General features: G+C 41.9%; 1 protein-coding gene and 1 long non-coding RNA gene across 2 annotated transcripts in view; one reads left to right on the top strand and one right to left on the bottom strand.

Annotated features, from left to right (window-relative positions):
- Window positions 1-7,753: 7,753 nt before the first annotated feature.
- Window positions 7,754-19,828, bottom strand: part of LOC106000821 (probable G-protein coupled receptor 141) — a 35,919-nt gene continuing 23,844 nt past the window's right edge. The window contains exon 3 of the mRNA XM_013036059.1: window positions 7,754-9,383. Coding sequence (XP_012891513.1) covers window positions 8,452-9,369 — 918 coding nt within the window. The 5' untranslated portion in view covers window positions 9,370-9,383 and the 3' untranslated portion in view covers window positions 7,754-8,451. The remainder of the gene's footprint in view (window positions 9,384-19,828) is intronic.
- The window catches only part of LOC106000822, a 3,108-nt gene continuing 2,086 nt past the window's right edge, over window positions 18,807-19,828 (top strand). Inside the window, exon 1 of the long non-coding RNA XR_001175811.1 lies at window positions 18,807-19,025. This is a non-coding gene — a long non-coding RNA (uncharacterized LOC106000822). The remainder of the gene's footprint in view (window positions 19,026-19,828) is intronic.

The following is a 19,828-nucleotide window of genomic DNA, read 5'->3' as shown; positions in this document are numbered from 1 at the left end:
GGATTAAAAAATATATCCATTAGAAGTTGTACAGAGGAGTTTCAATTCAGCATGTCAGTTTGTATCATGCATCTTGATCAATATCACCCTTTCAGCATTTCCCTCATCTCTCCCAAACCTACTTATCCCTCCATTTACCTAGTTACATTTTTCTCATATATACATTGACTATTATGGCTATAGTTGCCCTACAGGGGATTTTTTTGGAGACTAAATGGAATAATGCTATGTAAATAGTGTTTATATTGTATTGTTTAAGAAACCATGACAATAAAAAATAGTTTGCACATGTTCTGCTATAAACATCATTTCCCCTCTCAGTAGTTTCAATTTGCAGTTGATTAATTCCAGAACTTCAGATATGAAGAACTGACTCTATTCAACTCCAGCCATATAGCAGTCATTTACCTAATAAAGCTAGCAGTGCTGTCAATTAGGCACACTTGTACACTCCTGTCTTACTGTAAACACCAAAGCAAAGTTTCTATCCACAGCCACTTTTTATAATCACCCAGCCCAGCCATGAAGACTCTATAAACCCTGTACCTTGGTTTCTCTTTTTCAGACTGTCCTTGGATTCTATCAAGAGCTGGCTTTGCTTGGTAACAAGTTTTTCGGCTGGATTTTGGAGGAATTATCATTTGATTCAATAAATTCCCACAGTACTCCTCGGAAGGTCGAATGTTTTAAAATACTGTTGCAGACCAGAGGAATTTGAGGTTCTGAGTAATTCAGAAACATACTTATACTTCATGTACTAATAAAGTCTGATCAAGGGTGCACCAGAGTCTGTCAGTTAAAGTAAGAATTCATTTCTTCACCCATTTGTTCTAACATATATGTATTGAATGCAATACAACCCTAGCTTGTAATAACAAATAAGGCCTAAAAATATACCTTCCTTCAGCCACTCTAAATTGTAGTTAAAAGGTTAATAAAAAGCAGGAATCAATAAGAATATGTAGGTGATGCTAACATTTGATGAAATATAAAGTCATCTGAAAGGTAGAGAATGCAGATCTACACCTTTCAACAGTCAGCCTCTCTCTGCTGAGATGCTGTTGGAGCAGATGTGGTGATCTAGAAGAACCTGGGGTTATGCTCTCAGCCACATGAACAGCATATGCAAAGTTTCAGAGGCCAACAACAACAACAACACAATAGAAAGGGAAGAAATTTAGCGGAATGGAAGCAGGGCCCAGTTCTGGAGCTTACATTTTAAGCTGAGTGGAATGAAAAGGTAGTGGGAAATTTGGGGTGGATTCTAACAAAATCTAATCTATGCCTTTAAAGGGGGGCTTGTGTGTGTGTGTGTGTGTGTGTGTGTGTGTGTAAAACTGGTGGTGGTGTAATAGAAGTTGAAGGAGGCTGAGAATGGCCGTTCTAAGTCCCCAACCCCAGCAGTATATGGCTCTGTGAAGTGGTCAGATAAGCGTTGTATTCCAAGGCAGGGTCATCAGTGCAGGGCCATAGAGTGCATAGGAGTGTGAAGGAGAGAGGCTGTCTGGGGCCATGTTGCCTTTAGATCCAGGTCTGCCCTCTCTTTGCCCTGCTGCAGAACTGGAACATCTCCTTGGTCAAGAGGCCAGGTACAGGACTGTGCTTGTCCTGAGCCTGTGCTGAAGAGACACAGGAAAAACAGGTCCCTCACTCGGCAGCTGGTCCCTGATCTGCATGTTCCCAATCAGGAGTATCCATCCTCCTGGGTGGGGGCAACAGCTACAGCCCTTTAGAGGGAGGGTCCTAAGGACCCCATTCCTTAGGGACCCTACTCCTTAAAGATCCCCACTTTAGGAATCCCTACTCTTTGATAAATTCCCAGCATAGATTGTCTTTGGGGACCAGCTTTGTGAACTTTTCCTTTATCCTGAGAGTAGTACCACTTTCCAGCAAGGTCTGAATTTTGAACCTTGTAGGTTTGTGTGCTCCTGAGCTCAGGGGGCTCCATAATCCAAATGTATTTCCTTTCCACATTCTCTGCCTAAGATTGGAAGGTGTGTGTGTGTGTGTGTGTGTGTGTGTGTGTGTGTGTGCGCATGTGTGTGTATGTACTAGTAATGGTGCTTGAACCCAGGATCTTGTGCTCTTGCTCAACTGTTTTGCTCAAGGCTGGTAATCTAACACCTGAGCTGCAGCTTCACTTCCAATTTTTTTTTTTGCTGGTTAATTGGGCTTAAGAGTCTCTTGGATTTGTCTGTCTGGGCTGGTTTTGAAACAGGATCCTCAGATCTCAGCCTCCTGAGGAGCTAGGATTACAGGTATGTATTTGTTGTTGTTGTTTAATATTACCAGTACAAAGTGAAGGTTTATCCTGATATTTCCATACATCCATATGAAGTACTTGGAACGTATTCATCTCTCTACTGCTTGTTTCTGTTCCCAGCCACACACCATTCCTGTGTTCTTCAGTTCTCTTTACCTCTTAGTGGTTAATTCCTAATTACTCCAATCTGCTTTTATAGCTAATGACTCATTATGTTAAGGTTTCCCTGTTTAAATTACCATTTGGTTTCTGTCTCCTGATTGGACCTTGATGGATACAAAGAGCATTGAGAATAATTTCTGGGTATTTGGTCTGATTAAATGGGTAAGAAGTAGTACCATTTGCTGAGATGAGGAAGGTTAGTCACTTAAGGGAGGAAATCAAGTGTTCTGCTCTGGTTAAGTTAAATTGCTTGTTCTGTATTCATGGCTGGAGTCCAGGAGAGCGGAAAAGGCAAGAGATATACATTGTAAAATTCAGCTTATAGGTGACATATATATCCTTAAGATGTGGTACAAAGGGGTTTCAATTCAACATGTCATTATATGACAACACATATTGATCAATGCCTTCTTTTCCATCATTCACTATAGATGATATTGAAAGTCACAAGACTGTCTGAAATCTTTTCAGAAAGGCTGTAGAGAGAGAGGCAGAAAGTTCCGGAATACTGAATCCTGTGGCACCCCAATATTTAGAGACTGAAGAGAGGAGAATGAGTGACAAAAAAATGAAATGGAATAACTCAAGAGATAGAGGGGGAAAAAAAAACTAAGAACAGGAAGCTTTCCAACACCTAAATGAAGTTGTTTCAATCAAAAGAGATTGCTCAACTGTATCATGCTTTTCCTGGAGATTTAGATGAAGACTTATTATTAACCACTGCACTTGTAAACAAAGACAGTTAATGACCTTGGCAGGATGGGTGTGGTGGTAAGCATATCCGCGAAACTGTGGAACTGGGCAAAGATAATAAAGGGGCTGCAGAGAATGTAGGCAATGCTTTTCACTACTATTTCTTGATATGAACCGTAGAAGGAAGTGAAGTCAGGATCTGGCTTTGACTGGAGACACGGGTGCAAATCTGGGGGAAGGTCTTGTTTCATTAGGTCAGTGTCTTTTCTGCAGATGTGGGTGTTCTCAGGACAGAAAACAGTGGGATGGGAGTTCGAAGCTGCAGTTGCAAGGGCAAAGTCTTGCATTGAGGAGAAGGGATAGGACCTAAAATAATGGAGGCATTCGTGAAACTGTCACAACTTTGTGGGTTTATCATTTTGAGCTAAATGATCATTTAGAGCTGGGTCTGACATTTCAGAATCTTAAAAAGTTTTGTGGTTACAAAGCATCACAGTAGAGAAAGTCCATTTATATCATGCACTATAGTTGATCCTCTTCACTGAGCTCAGTGAGTCGAAACTGAATATGTGAACCTCATTTTTTTTTTTTAGTAACTGTGTTTCCTCAGTAGGGTAGACAGAATTTTCTCTGCCCTTCTTATCTCTAACACGATATATCATGTGCACATTTTCACCCTATTGGATATTTTAAAGAAAATTCAAATATTCTAGGCCAAACTACCCTTTTGCAAATGTAGCATTTTAAAATGAACTATGCACCTTGTGTCCAGGGACAGGAGGGGTAAACTGGGGGAAAGCATAGTGAAGGGTAACATTGTCCTCAAAAAGAAATGTACTTATTACCTGACTTATGGAATGGTAACCACCCTGAACAGCACTCTAATCATAACAATCAACTTATACTTAAAAAAACAAATTCAGCATTTTAACCTTCTACTATGCATTAAAGAATTAATTTAAAAATTTAATATGTCCCAATTAAGTTCTTTCCATTCTATGTGTATTCACTTCTTGGATGTCTACCCTGAACTTCAATCTTAAATTGTTGTCATAGCAACAGCAGTCACAAGATTCCGTATCTCTATGATACACAAAACTGAGCCAAAGGGGAACCCAAGGCCAAAGACTGGAAATTGACTGATATTGCCAAGAAAATTATCTCTGTGCTGCTAGAACCACAACCAACATCCTGTAAGTCATATAAACATATTCTTATAATTTGTGTTTTTGATATTTCCATTGGGTTGTAATACCATACAGGTAGATTATGAAATTGTATTTTGTGATGTAACAGTGGATATATTTAACTTCAGAAAAGACTCTCTCCCTTGCATTTCTCATTGTCTCCATCACCTCCCATTTAAGACTAATAGGTTATATAGAAGTTCATTGTTCCTGGGTGGAGGAGGGCTGGCTGCAAGGATAGAGCTTCACCCAGAGTTAGTCTGGGCACACAGAGCTGGCATCTGCACAGTGGCCTTAGTAATCATAAGTAAGAATCTGTGAGTCTGGGAGAGTTTTCTAAAATCCCTGTAGCCTTTGTCCTGCCTCTAGGCTAGTTACGGGCACCAGAAATGACCTTGACAAGCAGTTGTTGAAAGGAAGTCACTACCTCCGTTGAAGTTGAAGGGACTGTTAAGGTCTGGTTGATTTCTTATCACCAAGAAACACGTAAACAGGAGCAAAAGAAAACGTGGGACCAAGTCCACAAGAACTATTCTAATGGTAAACAAAGCACCTTGGGAAAATGTTTTTTTGAATAATACAAGGGAAAAAAAACCCTGTGAAGTGTGTCAGCCAATTCTGAACCATTCATAAAATTCAAAGTACGTGTTTCCTATAAAGAGGTTCAAGGTGATTTTATAGGTCCGTGGGTTGTGATAAAAATGAAGACAATGAAAGGGAAGTTTTCTACAATGGTAGAACATTTTAGGATATAATGCTCTGAAACTAAACATGAAGATAAAATTTAAATGCAAGGCAAAATGTTAAAGGTGGTTCAAAGGGGAAGAGCATACAAAACCAATTCCAACTGAAATGACCAAGGAAACATTAACTTCTTTAATATCACAAAGGTGATGGGCACAGACATGAGTCCAAGCAGCTGGAATCTGGAAAAGGCCTTTCTCCTGCAAGAACCACAGAAGGAACCACAGAAGAAACAGACTCGGTGGGAAGAAAGGAATCCCTTCAGGGATTTTCAAGCAACTTTGGGAAAGTGATGACAGGGTCTCAAGGTGAAGGAGAGTTACTGTCCTCCTGGGGGAAAATCATGATGTTGGAGAAACCCTGATTGCCAGGTGATCATCCACAATCTCCCGGGGGGAAATGCCCCCGAATCCCCTTCGTTCACAAGGAGCACACATAACTATTTGCTTGCTCCCAGAGTGTACAGCCATGATATGATCAACAAAACCCAATAGGTATTCATCTCCCCAACACCCCAAGTTCCTCAGCTTCCAGCCTTTATACTGTGAGAGAAAATACTTAACAGCTACCTAATTGTTTGATAGCTTACTAGTAAGGCCTTCTCTTGCTTAGCTTTAATGACATTTGTTCTTTGTCTTTACAATTCAAATCCTTGACTAGGATGTGTTCAGGTGTGAGGTCTTACTGGGAAAATAGCATTCCTTTCACATCTCCCAGTTCCTTTTCCTTTATGAACTTTCTCTCTCTGCTTAGTGTTTGCAGGCCTGAGTTCCCACTACATCTATCAGATCTCCTAATTGTAAAGCATCTTAACTGGGGCAAATACACCTAACAAAACCCAGTGCCTTGGTCAGGTTTGCGTCACTGCTCAGCTCAGTAACGTGGTCATTGCAATGCACATGTGCACTGCTGTTACTGAAATTCTGCAAGGCAATTGAGCAATCAAAGAACATGACAGCCCAATGGACTGTTGAATTGAGCATCAGTTGAGAGCTGGCCTGTAGCATTGGATCCTCATGAACTGAAGACTGCAGGTCTGACAGAAGGTGGAGAGACTTGAAGAAAGGATGTGTGGATTTTTGGCATCTATTCTTGTGTGTGTGTGTGTGTGTGTGTGTGTGTTTGTGTATTTGTGTGCTGGTCCTGGGGTTTGAACACAGGGCTTAGGCACTGTCTCTGAGCTTTCTTGCTCAAGGCTAGAATGTTTCCACTTGAGTCATAGCTCCAATTCTGACTTTTTTGGTGCTTAATTGGAGATAAGAGCCTTACAGACTTTCCTTCCTGGAGTGGCTTCGAACTGTGATCCTCAGATCTCAGCCTCTTGAGTAGCTAGGATTACAGGTGTGAGCCAGTGGAACCTGGCTTTATTTTTGATATTTAAGATGATATCTTCCTGAGAACAAAAACAAAAGTGAGTAAGAAAGAAAAGAGGGAGACTGGAAAGAGAAAGGGAGAGGGAGAAGGAGATGGAGATGAGAAGGAAAAAGGTACTTTTCTGGGACAAGAAAGGTCTCTTAATGTGCTTGTTCTTCTATTCATACCATGAATCACTTGAGGTTTTCTGAAGCATTAAGTATGAGAGTGGAATAGCTCCTTGGGAACTTTCAAGTTAATGAAACCGTGAGGGCTGGGGAGTATTATATGAGTAGGAGGAAAAGAAAACAAAGGAACAAACAAATGTTTATAGAAGCTCTAAAAATAATCATTTAATATAGTTCAATGGGGCATATGTTGAAAGTTATGAATCAACTTACAACATATTACTCAGATTGTGGTAAGAAAACTCACATGATTCAATATTTTTAAAGGCTACAATTTTTTTATTACTTTGAAGTACATTTATTCATCCATTCTTCAAATATTCAGAAAACTTCTAAGAGCAGGATAATTTCATAGAGTCTAAAACAATGGTTATTCCAAGTGTTTCTGAAAACTTTTTCTTTTCTTTTTTAATAACGTAGTTTTCATTTATATAAGAACACGTAGTTTAACTGGGTACTGGTGGCTCACACCTGTAATTCTAGCTACTCAAGAGGCTGACATCTGAGGATTACAGTTCAAAGCCAGCCTGGACAGAAAAGTCTGTGAGACTCTTACCTTCAATTAACTACCAAAAAACCAGATGTATAGCTATGGCTCAAGTGGTAGAACACTAGCCTTGAGGAAAAAAAGCTCAGGGATAGCACACCCAGGCCCTGAGTTCAAGCCCTATGACCAACACAAAAACAAAAGCAAGCAAACAAAAAGCTATATAACCTTAAGAGTGACTGAACTCTAAAGATTTTAGTATAACTTCATGACCCCTCCGCACCCCTACCCCCAAAAAAACCCTTCTACTAAACTGTGGCCAAAGTTGACCAGAAATCAAACACACACATGTGCGTGTACACACACACACACACACACACACACACACACACACACACACAAAGAAAAGGTGGGGAAGGGAGAGATTATCTCCCTTAGGAATTCATTTGACCGTCAGCAGCCCACTGGTCCAGAATTTTGTTTGTTTGTTGGTTGGTTGGTTGTAGAGCTTGAACTCTGGGCCTGGGCACTGTCCTTCAGCTCTTCAGCTAAAGGCTAGCGCTCTACCACTTGAGCCACAGCACCACTTCCCGTTTTCTAGTGGTTTCTTGGAGATAAGAATCTCATGGAGTTTCCTGATGGGGCTGGCTTTGATCCAAGATCTGAGATCTTAGCCTTCTGAGTAGCTAGGATTACAGGCGTGAGGCACCGGTGCTCAGCCAGAATGTTCTGTGGGTAGTTTTACCACTATTTAGATGTGTTCAGCATATTTAGAACTTTTTGAAAAATAAAACAAAATTGCTGATTTTGAGCAGTTATTTCCCCATGTCAAACTCAATCTTTCTAAACACAAATCAAGAAAACCTGTGTTAGTCCTGACTTCTCTTTGATCTGGATAAATTAAGATAATCTATAAATGTTTTGTTCTATTCATCTCCTTGTCTGCGTTTTGCCATGCCGTGAACAGAATGGACTTTCTTGTCTGGTTATCCAAGTGTGGTTTTGTGTCTTTGGAGCTAGCTTCTGATTAGGATTGACCTAATCAAAGTGAAGTTAAAAAAAAAGTAGTTGAACATCCCTCCACCACCAAAAACAGATCATGTTTTAAACCTCAAAATTAAAAAAAGTCTTAATGAATCTCTAGCACCTGTTGGACCATGTTGCCTGGATGGGACATGTAGACATTGTGACCTGGCCAGCACTGTACAACTGTAGCTTCCTGGGTCTTCTCCTTCAGAGACCACAGGGACCAAGTATGAGCAGGGACAAGTGCTCTGATATTTTATAATCCTTTAGTCTTGCTGAATCGAGCAAGGTTTTGATCCAGCCTTCCTCCCGGCCCTGCCTATAAAGAAGTGAATACTCTGGTGTTGGCTAACAGCACAGAAGGCAGTTCCACAGGTCAGTGATCCTCTGTTTAAACCACCGGCTCCCCCCTAAAACAAAGAGCAGCAGGTCACAGCAGCTGATTGCTGTCACACTCAAGAAGATTTCATTGTAAAAGGCAAAGCTGTGGTTACAGCCCTTGGAGTGGCCGACCACATACAGGTAATAGATCCGGAAGATCTGGTAGGGCAGAAAACAAACCAGGATGATAGCTATGAAAACTAGGCTTTTCAGTTGAGCCCAGAACTCCTGGTGGGACAGTAAAGAGTGGCGGAGCCTCCTGGCCATGGAGACGGTGAGGAAGACTTGGAATCCCAGGAGAAGGGCTGCTGTGGCGATGACAAACACGACTATCAGATAGTTGAGAATCTGCACATAGTCACGGGAAAGCTCCTTATGGAATCTGAAACAGTGGTGTTCGTCATACTCTTCTCGATTCCCATACTGAGAAACTACCACAGGTACCACAATCACGATGACCAAGATCCACAGGGCTGCGCTGGCAGCCACAGCGTGCAACTTGCGGTAGAATTCCACCTTGTCCTTGCCCTTGAAGAAGGTGAGGTACCTGATGACCAGGATGACCAGGTAGAAGAGGAAGGTGAGGTACATATGCACGTGCAGCATGGCACTCACGAATTTGCAGAAGGGCAGACCGAATGCCCAGGTGCCCTGGATGAGGTAGGCCAGGCGGAACGGCACGGTCAGCAGGAAGACTCCATGGACCACCACCAGGTTAACCACGGCCGTGGTGGTCACTGAGCGGGAGTTCATCTTCACCAGCCAGAACAAGATAGCTATGATACCTGTCAGGCCCCCCAGGAGCACGACAGAGTAGAGTCTGGTGAGATGGGGCGTCAGAAGAGGATCGCAGGAGGAATTCCCAGAAGTATTGTGCTCAGCCATCTTCCAGATGTCGCCTGAAAGACAAAAGGCAGGTGTGTGCCCCGCCAGCCCCCCAGAGCCTTGTGCAGAGTTCCTACTGGGCGCTGAAAGGCTGTGGGATTTGTCTTTGGTCACGACATAAACTTTATGTGCCTTAAAAAATGACTTCACCTGTGTGTCCATCAGAGACTGAGAATGGAGTAAGCCATCATGATAAGTAGTCCATGTTAGATTGCTAACACACAACCCCTCAGACTGGTGACTTGATAAAGAAAAGCAATTAATTTTGGCTCACAGTTCTGTAAGGCCAAGGGCCACCTTGGTGATAACCTCCTTGCGGAAAGGGTAGCAGAAATGTGCAGCGGTCCTGTGTCTGCATCTCCTCTGGTCCTGCCTTCTTTCAATAGAAGCCTCTGTGATTGGGCCACAGGGGTGCTACCTTAATGATGTCAGCTAATCCTCATCACCTGTGGACGATCCCACCTAAAAGTACCATCATTGGTGTCTAATATTTCATTATGGGAGTTGTATTTCATGTTGAGGACCCACACTTTGGTGTCGTTTTGAACCAAACCATCATAGCTGGTAACCCTTTTTCTTTAACCTGTCCTGGGGCTTGAACTTGGGGCCTGAGGTTTTTTGCTCAAGGCTAGTGCTCTACCCCTTCAGCCACAGCTCCACTTTTGGCTTTTTAGTCATTAATTGGAGATAAGAGTCTCACAGCCTTGCCTACCCAGGTTGGCTTTGAACTGTGATCCTCAGATTCCGCCTCCTGAGGAGCAGGATTACAGGTGTGAGCCACCAGTAACTAACTTGTGCCAATTAACTTGACAAAAAACTCAGTTAAGTCAAATCAGTAGGCAAGCAAAATAAGGGTTTAGCTGGCTTCCTTATCATGGGTCCGTTGTCATCCAGCGAGGCTTTGGCTAAGTTCTCCTCATTGGAAAGGTGACATGGCTCCACATTTCCACGTTTTGCTTCTAGATGCCTGGCAATTCCATAACAAAGCAACTGTCATTTTTCCTCCAAAGTACTCAATCCCCCTGATTCTCATCCCACATTCTAATTTATGATTTAAGGCACCAAATCCTTTAAATTTCACTAAATAAGTCATGTCACGTTTAAATTCCTTTTTTTTACGTTTAAATTCTTTCAATGGCTTCTCACTTCTTTTAAGATAAAGATGAATAGTCTTGCATGTCTAGGATATTCTGTGTTATAGTGGTAATTATCTTAAAACCAGATCCAAGGAACTATCTATGTCTAGGTACAGTGATTTACCTTTAATCCAGAATATAGGTGGTGGAGGTTGGGAGGATTGCAGTTTGAGGCCAGTCTAGAAAGGAAGTTAACAGGACCTCATCTCAGTTAATAAACCATGCTGTGCATAGCCATAATCCCAGCTATGGGATAGGTTGTAAGCAGAAGGATCTTGATCTGAGTCTGGCACCAGGGGAAAAAATATGTAAAGTATAACATATATATGAGACCCCCCCATTTGAAAAGCCAAGCTCAGAAAGAGAAATAGTTCATGTCTTACTTCATCTGTGGAATTTAGGCCTAGAAAACAAATAGGACATGAATGTGAAAGGGGGATTTCTGGTGGGGGCACTAGGAGGAGAGAATGGAGAAAGAAGAGGGTGGTGAGGGTAAAGATGGGGGTGATATGATCTCAGTATATCATATGCACCTATGGGAATAGATGAGGAAACCCAATAATAACTGTAAGTAAAAAATAAAACCAGGATTTAAGAAAAGAGCAATAGAGAGGGTGAATGCAAGCCAAGTACATTATCTGTATATATGGAAGTGAAGACCTTGTGTACTACCAATGCATGCTAATTTAACAAAGGCCTCTTCAGGTAAGCCAGTGGCTCACACCTATAATCCTAGCTACTCAGGAGGCTGAGATCTAAGGATCTCAGTTCAAAGCCAGCCCAGGAAGAAAAGTCTGTGAGACTCTTTAGCTCACATTAACACCCAAAAGCCAGAAGAGGAACTGTAGCTCAAGTGGCAGAGCACTAGCCTTGAGGAAAAGAGCTCAGGGACAGTGCCCAGGTCCTGAGTTTAAGCCCTAGGACACAAATATACACCCCCCCCACACACACACATAGACAAAATACAAAAGCTTCTGCTCTGATGCATAAGAAAAAATGGACATTATTCTGTTAATATTACCTTAAAGAATTATATTCCAAGTACTGAAGTTGAAACATTGCAATCTGAAACAATTCTCACTCACATTTAATGGTGTCCTATACATCTTACAGATCAGATATCTTTGTATAGTGGTTTCTTTCTATAACAATTCATAGCAACATCAGTTCCACCAGAGCAAATTTATTTACTTAAACCTAGACTACTAAAGATTTTCTAATCTGTTACTTTGTGGGTCTGGAAGAGTTGAGCATCCACCAAGAAAGGAAAAAGAATGTAGAAGATTAAAATGGTTGCACAAGGGGCTGGGAAGGTGGCTCAGTGGTAGAGTGCTTGCTTTGCATGCATGAGGCCTGGGTTCGAGTCCTTACCACCACATAAGCAGAAAAAGCCAAGGTGGCGCTGTGGCTCAAGTGGTAGAGCGCTAGCCTTGAGCTGAAGAGCTGAGGGACAGCGCCCAGACCCAGAGTTCAGGCCCTACGACTACAAAAAATAATTCTGCACAAATAAAAAGTTCAGAGATTAAAATCTTGGAAAAAAAGTGTCCTCATTGCAAAACACTTCAGCACACACATAAGAATAGATACTGGGGGGGGGTGGGGGGAAGGTGGCTCAGTGGTAGAGTGCTTGCCTGGCATGCATGAGACCCTGGGTTTGATTCCTTGGTACCACATAAACAAAAACTAAATAAAGTTAAAAGAAAATGTTTTTTAAAAAAGAATAAATGCTATCCAGAGATGAGAATAGCCCCCAGACTGGGAAAGCTAGAATGTCTGGGAGAAGGAGTGGGGTATGAAGTATTGACAGACAGGCCAGGGTCATAAATGCATGGCCAAGACCTGGGACCTGGAGCACTGGAGATACCCAGAGAGAGCGACTGTGCTTAAGAACAAGGATCATTGGTAACTTTGAAGTGTGTTCTATGTGGAATCTTGAGCTTTGTGCCTGGCAAGCATGGTCAAATAAATGTGCTTTTATTAAGTGAGAAGTTCTTTTTTTCTTGAATCCTAAGTGTATGTGATATGTGTTTGGACTGTTCAATATTTAGGCTCCAGGTTTGAAGTTTTCCCTGAGGTCTGAATCACAGATACTTTGAAGAATGAATCAAGAACAAACCCAGAAGGTACCCAAATAAAATATTTCAGGCATATTATTATGATATAAAGACTCTATATTGCTTTAAAAAATAAAAGAGGACTGAGAATGCGACTTAGTGATAGAGTGCTTGCTTAGCATGCATGAAGCTCTAGGTTCTATTCTTCAGTACCACATACACAGAAAAAGCTGTAGGTTCTATTCCTCAGTACCACATACTCAGAAAAGTGGCTCTGTGGCTCAAGTGGTAGAGTGTGAGCCTTGAGCAAAAGAAGCTCAGAGACAGGGCCTAGGCCCTGAGTTTGAGCCCCAGGACTGGCACACACATGTGTCCACGCACACACACACGCATACACACACACACACACAAACACTAAAATAAAGAACATGTGGTAGCTGGTATTTGGTACAGAGTTATATCTATAATGATTTAATAAAAAGGATTCATCAGGAACATGGAACAAAGAAGGGGAGGAGAAAGAAATCAGAACAAAAATTAAAAATTAAGGAAAAGGAAAAGAAGAGAAAGGAGACAGAAAGGGAAAAGAGTAAATTAGTCTTTGAGAGTCCCAGCCAGCAATGCTGCTTTCCCTTTTTGGCTTGAAGCTGACTGGGATGTTAGTATGAACTCAGGTCTTTAATTACAAACCCAGCTGGTTATCTAATATAATACATACTGTCTGCCAGGCAGAGCAGTCCATCCAGGTACAGCCTGAAAGAGGGTATGGGATGCCATTTCTGTTTCCATGGAAACAACCCATTGAAATACAGGGAGTCTGAGAATTCTTAAAAAAAAACAACATTAACAACAGTTATTTGTTGGTGCTATTTTGGCTACTCACACAAATCTCATCATTTTTCTCTTCCCCAAAATACATTCACCATGTTCAAACACTCTCAGCTTGAGGTCTCAGCTCAGATTCTACTGCTCAGAGTCCACTGGTCTTCCCAGACACCCCAGATGTCTTCACAAAAGAATCTGCATAGGCATGTCATTCCTTCCTTCTTTATTTCATTAATTCCACATTGAAGTTATGTGTGCTTTATTTTTCTCCTCCTAGGGCTTGAACTCAAGGCCTAGGGGCTGTCCCTGAGCTTTTTTGCTCAGGGCTAGTGCTCTATTACTTGAGCCATACCTTCAGTTCTGGATGTTTTGCTGGTTAATTGAAGATAAGAGTTTCTGAGGTTTGCTTGCCCAGGCTGGCTTCAAACCCATATCCTCAGATTTCAGCCACCTGAGTAGCTAGGATTATAGGCATGAGCCACCAGCCCTGGGTTTGTGCATTTGTGCTTCAGATTTCTTTCAACACTATCGTATTTGATTTCAACGGGTTGTTAACTAGATAGGTAAAATAATGGTGGAAACCATATTGAATTGTGAAACCTTTCTTTGACAGAATCATAACTGGAAGACCACTAACTGATGTCAGGATTTCCAAAATCATCAACAGACCCTGTGCAAGCTGTCCCCAGGGAGCATGGCTGCCTTTCTAGTTGCCTGTGAACCACCAAGGCCTGTGCAAGAGGCCTTTCCTGATCTCTTGGATTGACCTGAGAAAGCCAGTATGATGCATTGCCTCCAACTCCAATTTTCCTGTACATCCTTCGAGATCCGGTACCCACTGCAAACCTGAAACCAAGCATCTGTTACCCCATTTTCCCTACGTGGTTTATTTCCATGAGAAGAATAAAGTCTGAATAGCTATCGTGCTGTTAGCCCTTTACATTTCAGGGCACACTTCCTCTCTCTCCAGTCCTAGCTTCACCCACCCACCCAAGCTCCAGACTCACCATTCCTAGAATATTCTTTCATGTTCCCAGGTTGTTTCTTCTCTCTATACACTTCAACTGCACAGCTAAACACTAGACAGAAGTTCACATTGCATCTTAAATGATGTCATTCCCCTGAAAATCTCTCCCTGGACCCTCATAGTTTATGGAAGGTAGACCCCTTCTGAGTCCCCTATGTAAAACCAGAGTCCACTGGTTTGTGCTAAGGCAGCCTGTCCTCATTCCTCTGAACTCTGGTTCTCCCGTCCTGCCTGCATATTGCTTTTATTCTGCCATAACCACACCCCACAGGCAGTGGCTTTGCATGAGGCTCAGCTGGGGGCAATGTTCTTGTGTCTTGGCAGAGCCCCTCCCAATGACTGGCTTATTTTTGGCTTTGGTGGTCACTGCCCAGGACTTCAGGACTACCACAATGTCAGCAGTTACAGGTGGCAGTGACTTCTGTGGCTGCTTCAAAAAGAACCTGCCACAGACCCACTCTCAGAGAATAGTCTACAAAACAAGAGTCCTGAAAAATAAGAGTCTTACAAAGTAAGAGTCCTGCCGAGTTTGTGACATTCCCACCCTCATGGGTATGTAGACCTCAGGTGCCAAGGCCTTTCTCCTTGTATAAAAAGATGAGCAGCTATAATCTTGCGGACTTCTCCTATCATTTAGTAAGCAAATAATTCATCTTAAGGGTTTCTTGTGTAGGAAAGACTGAAATGAATAAAGCATCTCCTTGTGTTTATATCTCCTTCTGTTTGGCTCGAGAGAAAGAAATATCTATATTATTTATAGGCACTCCAATGAGTTGGTGAACATGCTTCAAGAACTCAAGAAGGGCAGTAGTTATTTTAAGATGTACTCAAGAGGAAAGGTATGAAAATGGAGTAACAGATGCTTGGTTTCAGGTTTGCATCGGGGATGGGATCTTAAAGGATGCATTCAAATGCTGGATGGAGAGAGGAGGGAAATAAAGCACTCCAGGTAAAAACCAGGCTCTGAGAAAGGACTTGGGTGCACATGCAGAAAGTTACCAACTGTCTGTGGGGACTAAGAGATGAATGAGGAGAGCACAGGTGAGAATGTGCAGGCAGGGCTTCCCTTCTACTACACTGTGTGGGGCTCTGCTAGAGATTATGAGTGATGAAGAGGATTTTAGATTAGCAAACAACATTTTAATGTCCCAGGGCACAGGCTAATTTTTGCAGTAGGATGAAGAGTGGTAAGTGCTATCACGAGTTGGTGATTGATTATGTTGGTCAGGTTTAAATAGTGTCAGGGTTGGTGTGAAGTCAGTGCCTGCCTGGGAGAATGTGCCCCAACATAACCAAAGTCACTGAAGCCACAGGTGAGAGAGGAAGGGATGTGCTTCAGGCATCCCACCAGCAATAATGTCGTCTTCCTATCAGATGCAGTCTTAAAACGAGAAGTCTTCTTGGATTGGTTTAGGAAAACCAATGCCATGTTAGAACTAACAGAATAATTATAGTTTGCTTAATATAAATTATTTATAAGTTGTTCCTTCTACTTGTAAAAGAAAATGAAGCATCTCAATATTATTGAGCAAGAGAGAAAGAGGGAGAGAGGGAGGGAGAGGAGAGAGGAAGACTAACCTGAATATTGTTTTGGGTTTTTTTTTTAGTCAATTATGGAGCTTGAATTCAGGGCCTGGGTACTGTCCCTGAGCTCTTTTGCTCAAAGTTTAGCATCCTACCACTTTAAACTATAGCTCTACTTTAGGTTTTTGAGTGGTTAATTTGAGATAAGAGTCTCATGGAGACTTTTCTGCCTGTGCTGAAAACCTTGAAAAATGGCTTTGAACCGTGATCCTCAGATCTCAGCCTCCTGAGTAGCTAGGATTACAGGCATGAGCCACTGGCTCTGGCTAACCTGACCTTTGATCATGAGAAAGGAAAAGAAGAGATACTGGCCGAGAATGTACTTGGTGGTAGAGTGTGCTTAGCATGCTTAAATCCTTGAGTGTAATCCCCAGCACCCCAAGCCCAAATCAAGACAGGGAGTCAATGGAGCTGGGGACTGATTGCCTTCATGTAGACAGAACAGGGAAGTGTATGACTCTTGGCTTCTCTGCCTAGGCAGCTCAGTGGGGACAATGGCAGTATTCAAGGGCTCTGGGTGGCCAGGCCCTGCCCCTGCTTATCTCCTTTTGCTCTTCATCCATCTTGGCTTCACTTCCTTCTGCTGCATCCTCAATAAATGGCCCCCTTGAGCTCAGCTTCCTGATGATGCAAGGTGAGGAAACAACCCTCTTTCCCCTTTCTTTCCTTGTCCATACTGGCTCCTTTCTCTGTTGTAGCTGCAGAGTTTAAGAAACTCCTGTCTCATGGATCACAAGCCAAAAAGCATGAGATCTCAGTGTTGAGGGAATCGTAAAAACCACAGCATCCGATGCACACATTCTATTGTTGAGATGCTGAGGCCCACATAGAGCCTTCATAAATGAGCACATGAAGTCACTGGCTTATGCTCAGGGCCTGAGTTCCCTTCCAGAACAGTGTTATGGCCCATCACTGCCACAAGCAGACTCCAGAAACCTAGAGAGGTAGAGGGAAGCCCCCACCAGGTGGAGGTCTGTTGTAAGCCCACAAGGAGGCCCTCATCTCTAGAACATGGCTGGGAAGCTGGATGGCTGCTCAAGCATAATTACAAGAGACAGAACAGGGTTTCTAAGGAGAGGTTGAAGACAGACAAATGACTTCCTTGCCTTTGAGATATCCTTCCAACCAATTCCATTTTATTGTGTTTGTTGAAAAGAACTAGGCGCAGCCAATTTAATCACTCACCCTGGGAAAGTCAAGCAGCAATTTAGCCAATATGCATTGAGAAAAGACTGGGGGAATGACAGCTCCCATATTAAACATCCTCTCGGAGTGAGCTGAAAACAAAAACACAAACCACAAGGAAGAAAAGGAGGGGGGACTGTCTAAAAATAACCGGAAATAGGTGAAAAACAATAATAACAAAAAAATCAGCTCTGTAGAAATCCATTTGTGAGAATGCAATGCCTGAGTAGAATAGAGAATGATCCCCACACTCAGTGTCAGGTTTTTCACTCTCTGACAATCATTTTTTTTCTGTTCTGTACAATGTAAAAAATGTTTGTCTGGTTAGCTTGGAGCAAGTGAGCTTCAGTGATCAAAGCATTCTGTTTGAGCCAGAGTGGTGGTGCAGTTTGAGTTGTAATTTCTTCTATTGCTTTAGGAGTTATGCCTGGGAGGGCAAGGACCTCTGGTCACCTACCAGGCCGGTGTACACTGCCTCATACCATGTAGGCTCAAGATGTTGAAAGTCCCAGGCCTTTCTGTTTGTTTGTTCAGGGTGAGATCCACATAGATCCATCACACCTGTCAGGCTCTCATTCTACCACCTGATTCTCCACAAGGAACCAACCAACCAACCACCTTTGCAATAGTTTGTGTCATTCTGGAGATATGGAATCTGAATCTGAGGTGAATGCGGATCTTACAAGTGTTGCTTCAGTCTCTCCTTGTGGTCTGAGGGTTACACTTTGCTCTCAAGACGTAAGTCTGTGGGATGAGATGGAGCTTGTGGAATTCCTGAATGCTCCAGCCTGCCTGCCTGCCACCACATCATTCAACCTACTGAATCCCCAGCCCTAAAACACAAGGTGTTAAGTAAACATACTGATATAAACTTTTAGGGAGGAGAAATTCAGGCAGGCAAAATCCGGTACAATAGTTCTCTCTTCTCTGTGCTTCGTCTGTCCAGTTTCATCCAAAAGTATTCAATGCAAATTTTCAAAATGCCCCAATCAGTTTTCAATTGCAGGCTATTTTGCATAGTGTGAAGAAATTTCACACCACGCTGTTTCATCTCTCCTAGTGTCTGGTGTGTCCACACTACATGCCTTCCACACCTGGTCACCAAGAAGCCATCTGGATTTTCAGCTTGTCTGTGTTGGTGTCAGAGCCATGGTGTTGCAGCAGTCCTAACTTTACTTAATAATGGTCCCAAAGCACAAGCATCATGATACTCGCGATTTGAAAAAGCCGAAGAGAAGCTGCAGAGTACTGTGCTTCCTCAAAGTGACAAGGGGAAAGTTCTCAACTTAGGTTAGAAAAATATCTTTTGCTAAGGTCAAGGTTTCTAACATCTTAAGACACAAAAGTGTCCTCTGTGCATGCAATCCTGAAAAAAGCGAAAGAAATAAGCTAACTTTGCTTTCAGACTTACAAATGCAAACATGAGGGCCATACCAAGAACTTAATTGAGGTAGAAGAAGCATGAAGTTATGGGATGTAGGGTTATCTTCAGTTTCAGCTATTGAGGAGGGATCTTGGAATAAGACTGCACTCAGAATTGCTAGTAACTTCTTCACCTTCAAGTTTGTTGGTTTGTTTGTTTTTTTAGGTTCCAGCAAACATCAAAACATAACAAGAAATCACTGGAGAAGGCTGTTTGCATGCAGCCATTCACTCAAGTGTTTCCTCTGACACACCCACAGTGGCATTCTTCCCTTCCCCCCACTGCCATCATCCTTAGCTCACCCTTAGCTCAACATTTGCTCCTGCAACTACCAGGATTGTTTTTTTTGTCTGTGATTTTTGTCTTTTAATCTTATTACAAAATAAGAGACAACTACATTAATGAAGCCTAAGAAAAATGAGGTAAGTAGAATTATTTTTTGTATTCATTTAAATACTTTAGCATGTTTATTGTTGTTATCTTTCTATGTATCTGTGTTACTTAGATCATTATAATCACACTATATATAGCAATTTCCAACCCATATTTGCATTAGCAATTTATCAAAGTATTAATGTGTATGTACATATGTATATATGCATGCATATTTATTAGTTACTTAGTTATTCTGGCAGTACTGTGAGTAGACCTCAGGATGTTGCTCTGCTTGCTAGATTGGTTGGTGCTTTACCACTTGAGCCGTACCTCCAGGTCTTTTTTTGCTGGACGTTTTGGAGATGGAGTCTCATGGACTTTTCTGCCCAAACTGGCTTTGAATTGTGAGTCTCTGTATCTCAATATCCTTAATAGCTAGGATTTACAGTATCCTGCTTGTTTCTGCTTTTTTTTAAAAAAATGACTATAATATCTTATTAAGTAGATATCTCCAACAAGTTACCAATCAAATTGTCAGTAGCATTATGTTTCTATGTTATAAATAACTATGATGGACATTTCTGTGAATTAAGAAGTTTATAAATGTTGGGCAATTTCCAGAAGGTAATATCCAAAAACAGAATGATCATAAACACACAACTATTTATGGCCATAGATTTATAGTAAGTGCAAGACACAAAATATATCTTAAGTCAAAAAGATTGTTCTCCTTAGCTATGTATTTTAATGTTTTTTCTTTCATACATGTGTTTCTAATGCATTTATAAGATTATCTCTTTGTTGCTTTGTATGTCCCTCCCCCACAGTATAACCCCTGCTTTCACTATAT

This window comes from Dipodomys ordii, unplaced genomic scaffold (assembly GCF_000151885.1).
Source record: "Dipodomys ordii isolate 6190 unplaced genomic scaffold, Dord_2.0 Scaffold245, whole genome shotgun sequence".
Classification (NCBI taxonomy): Eukaryota; Metazoa; Chordata; class Mammalia; order Rodentia; family Heteromyidae; genus Dipodomys; species Dipodomys ordii.
Note: the sequence above shows the minus strand (reverse complement) of the source record. Positions and strands in the feature narration are given on the sequence as shown.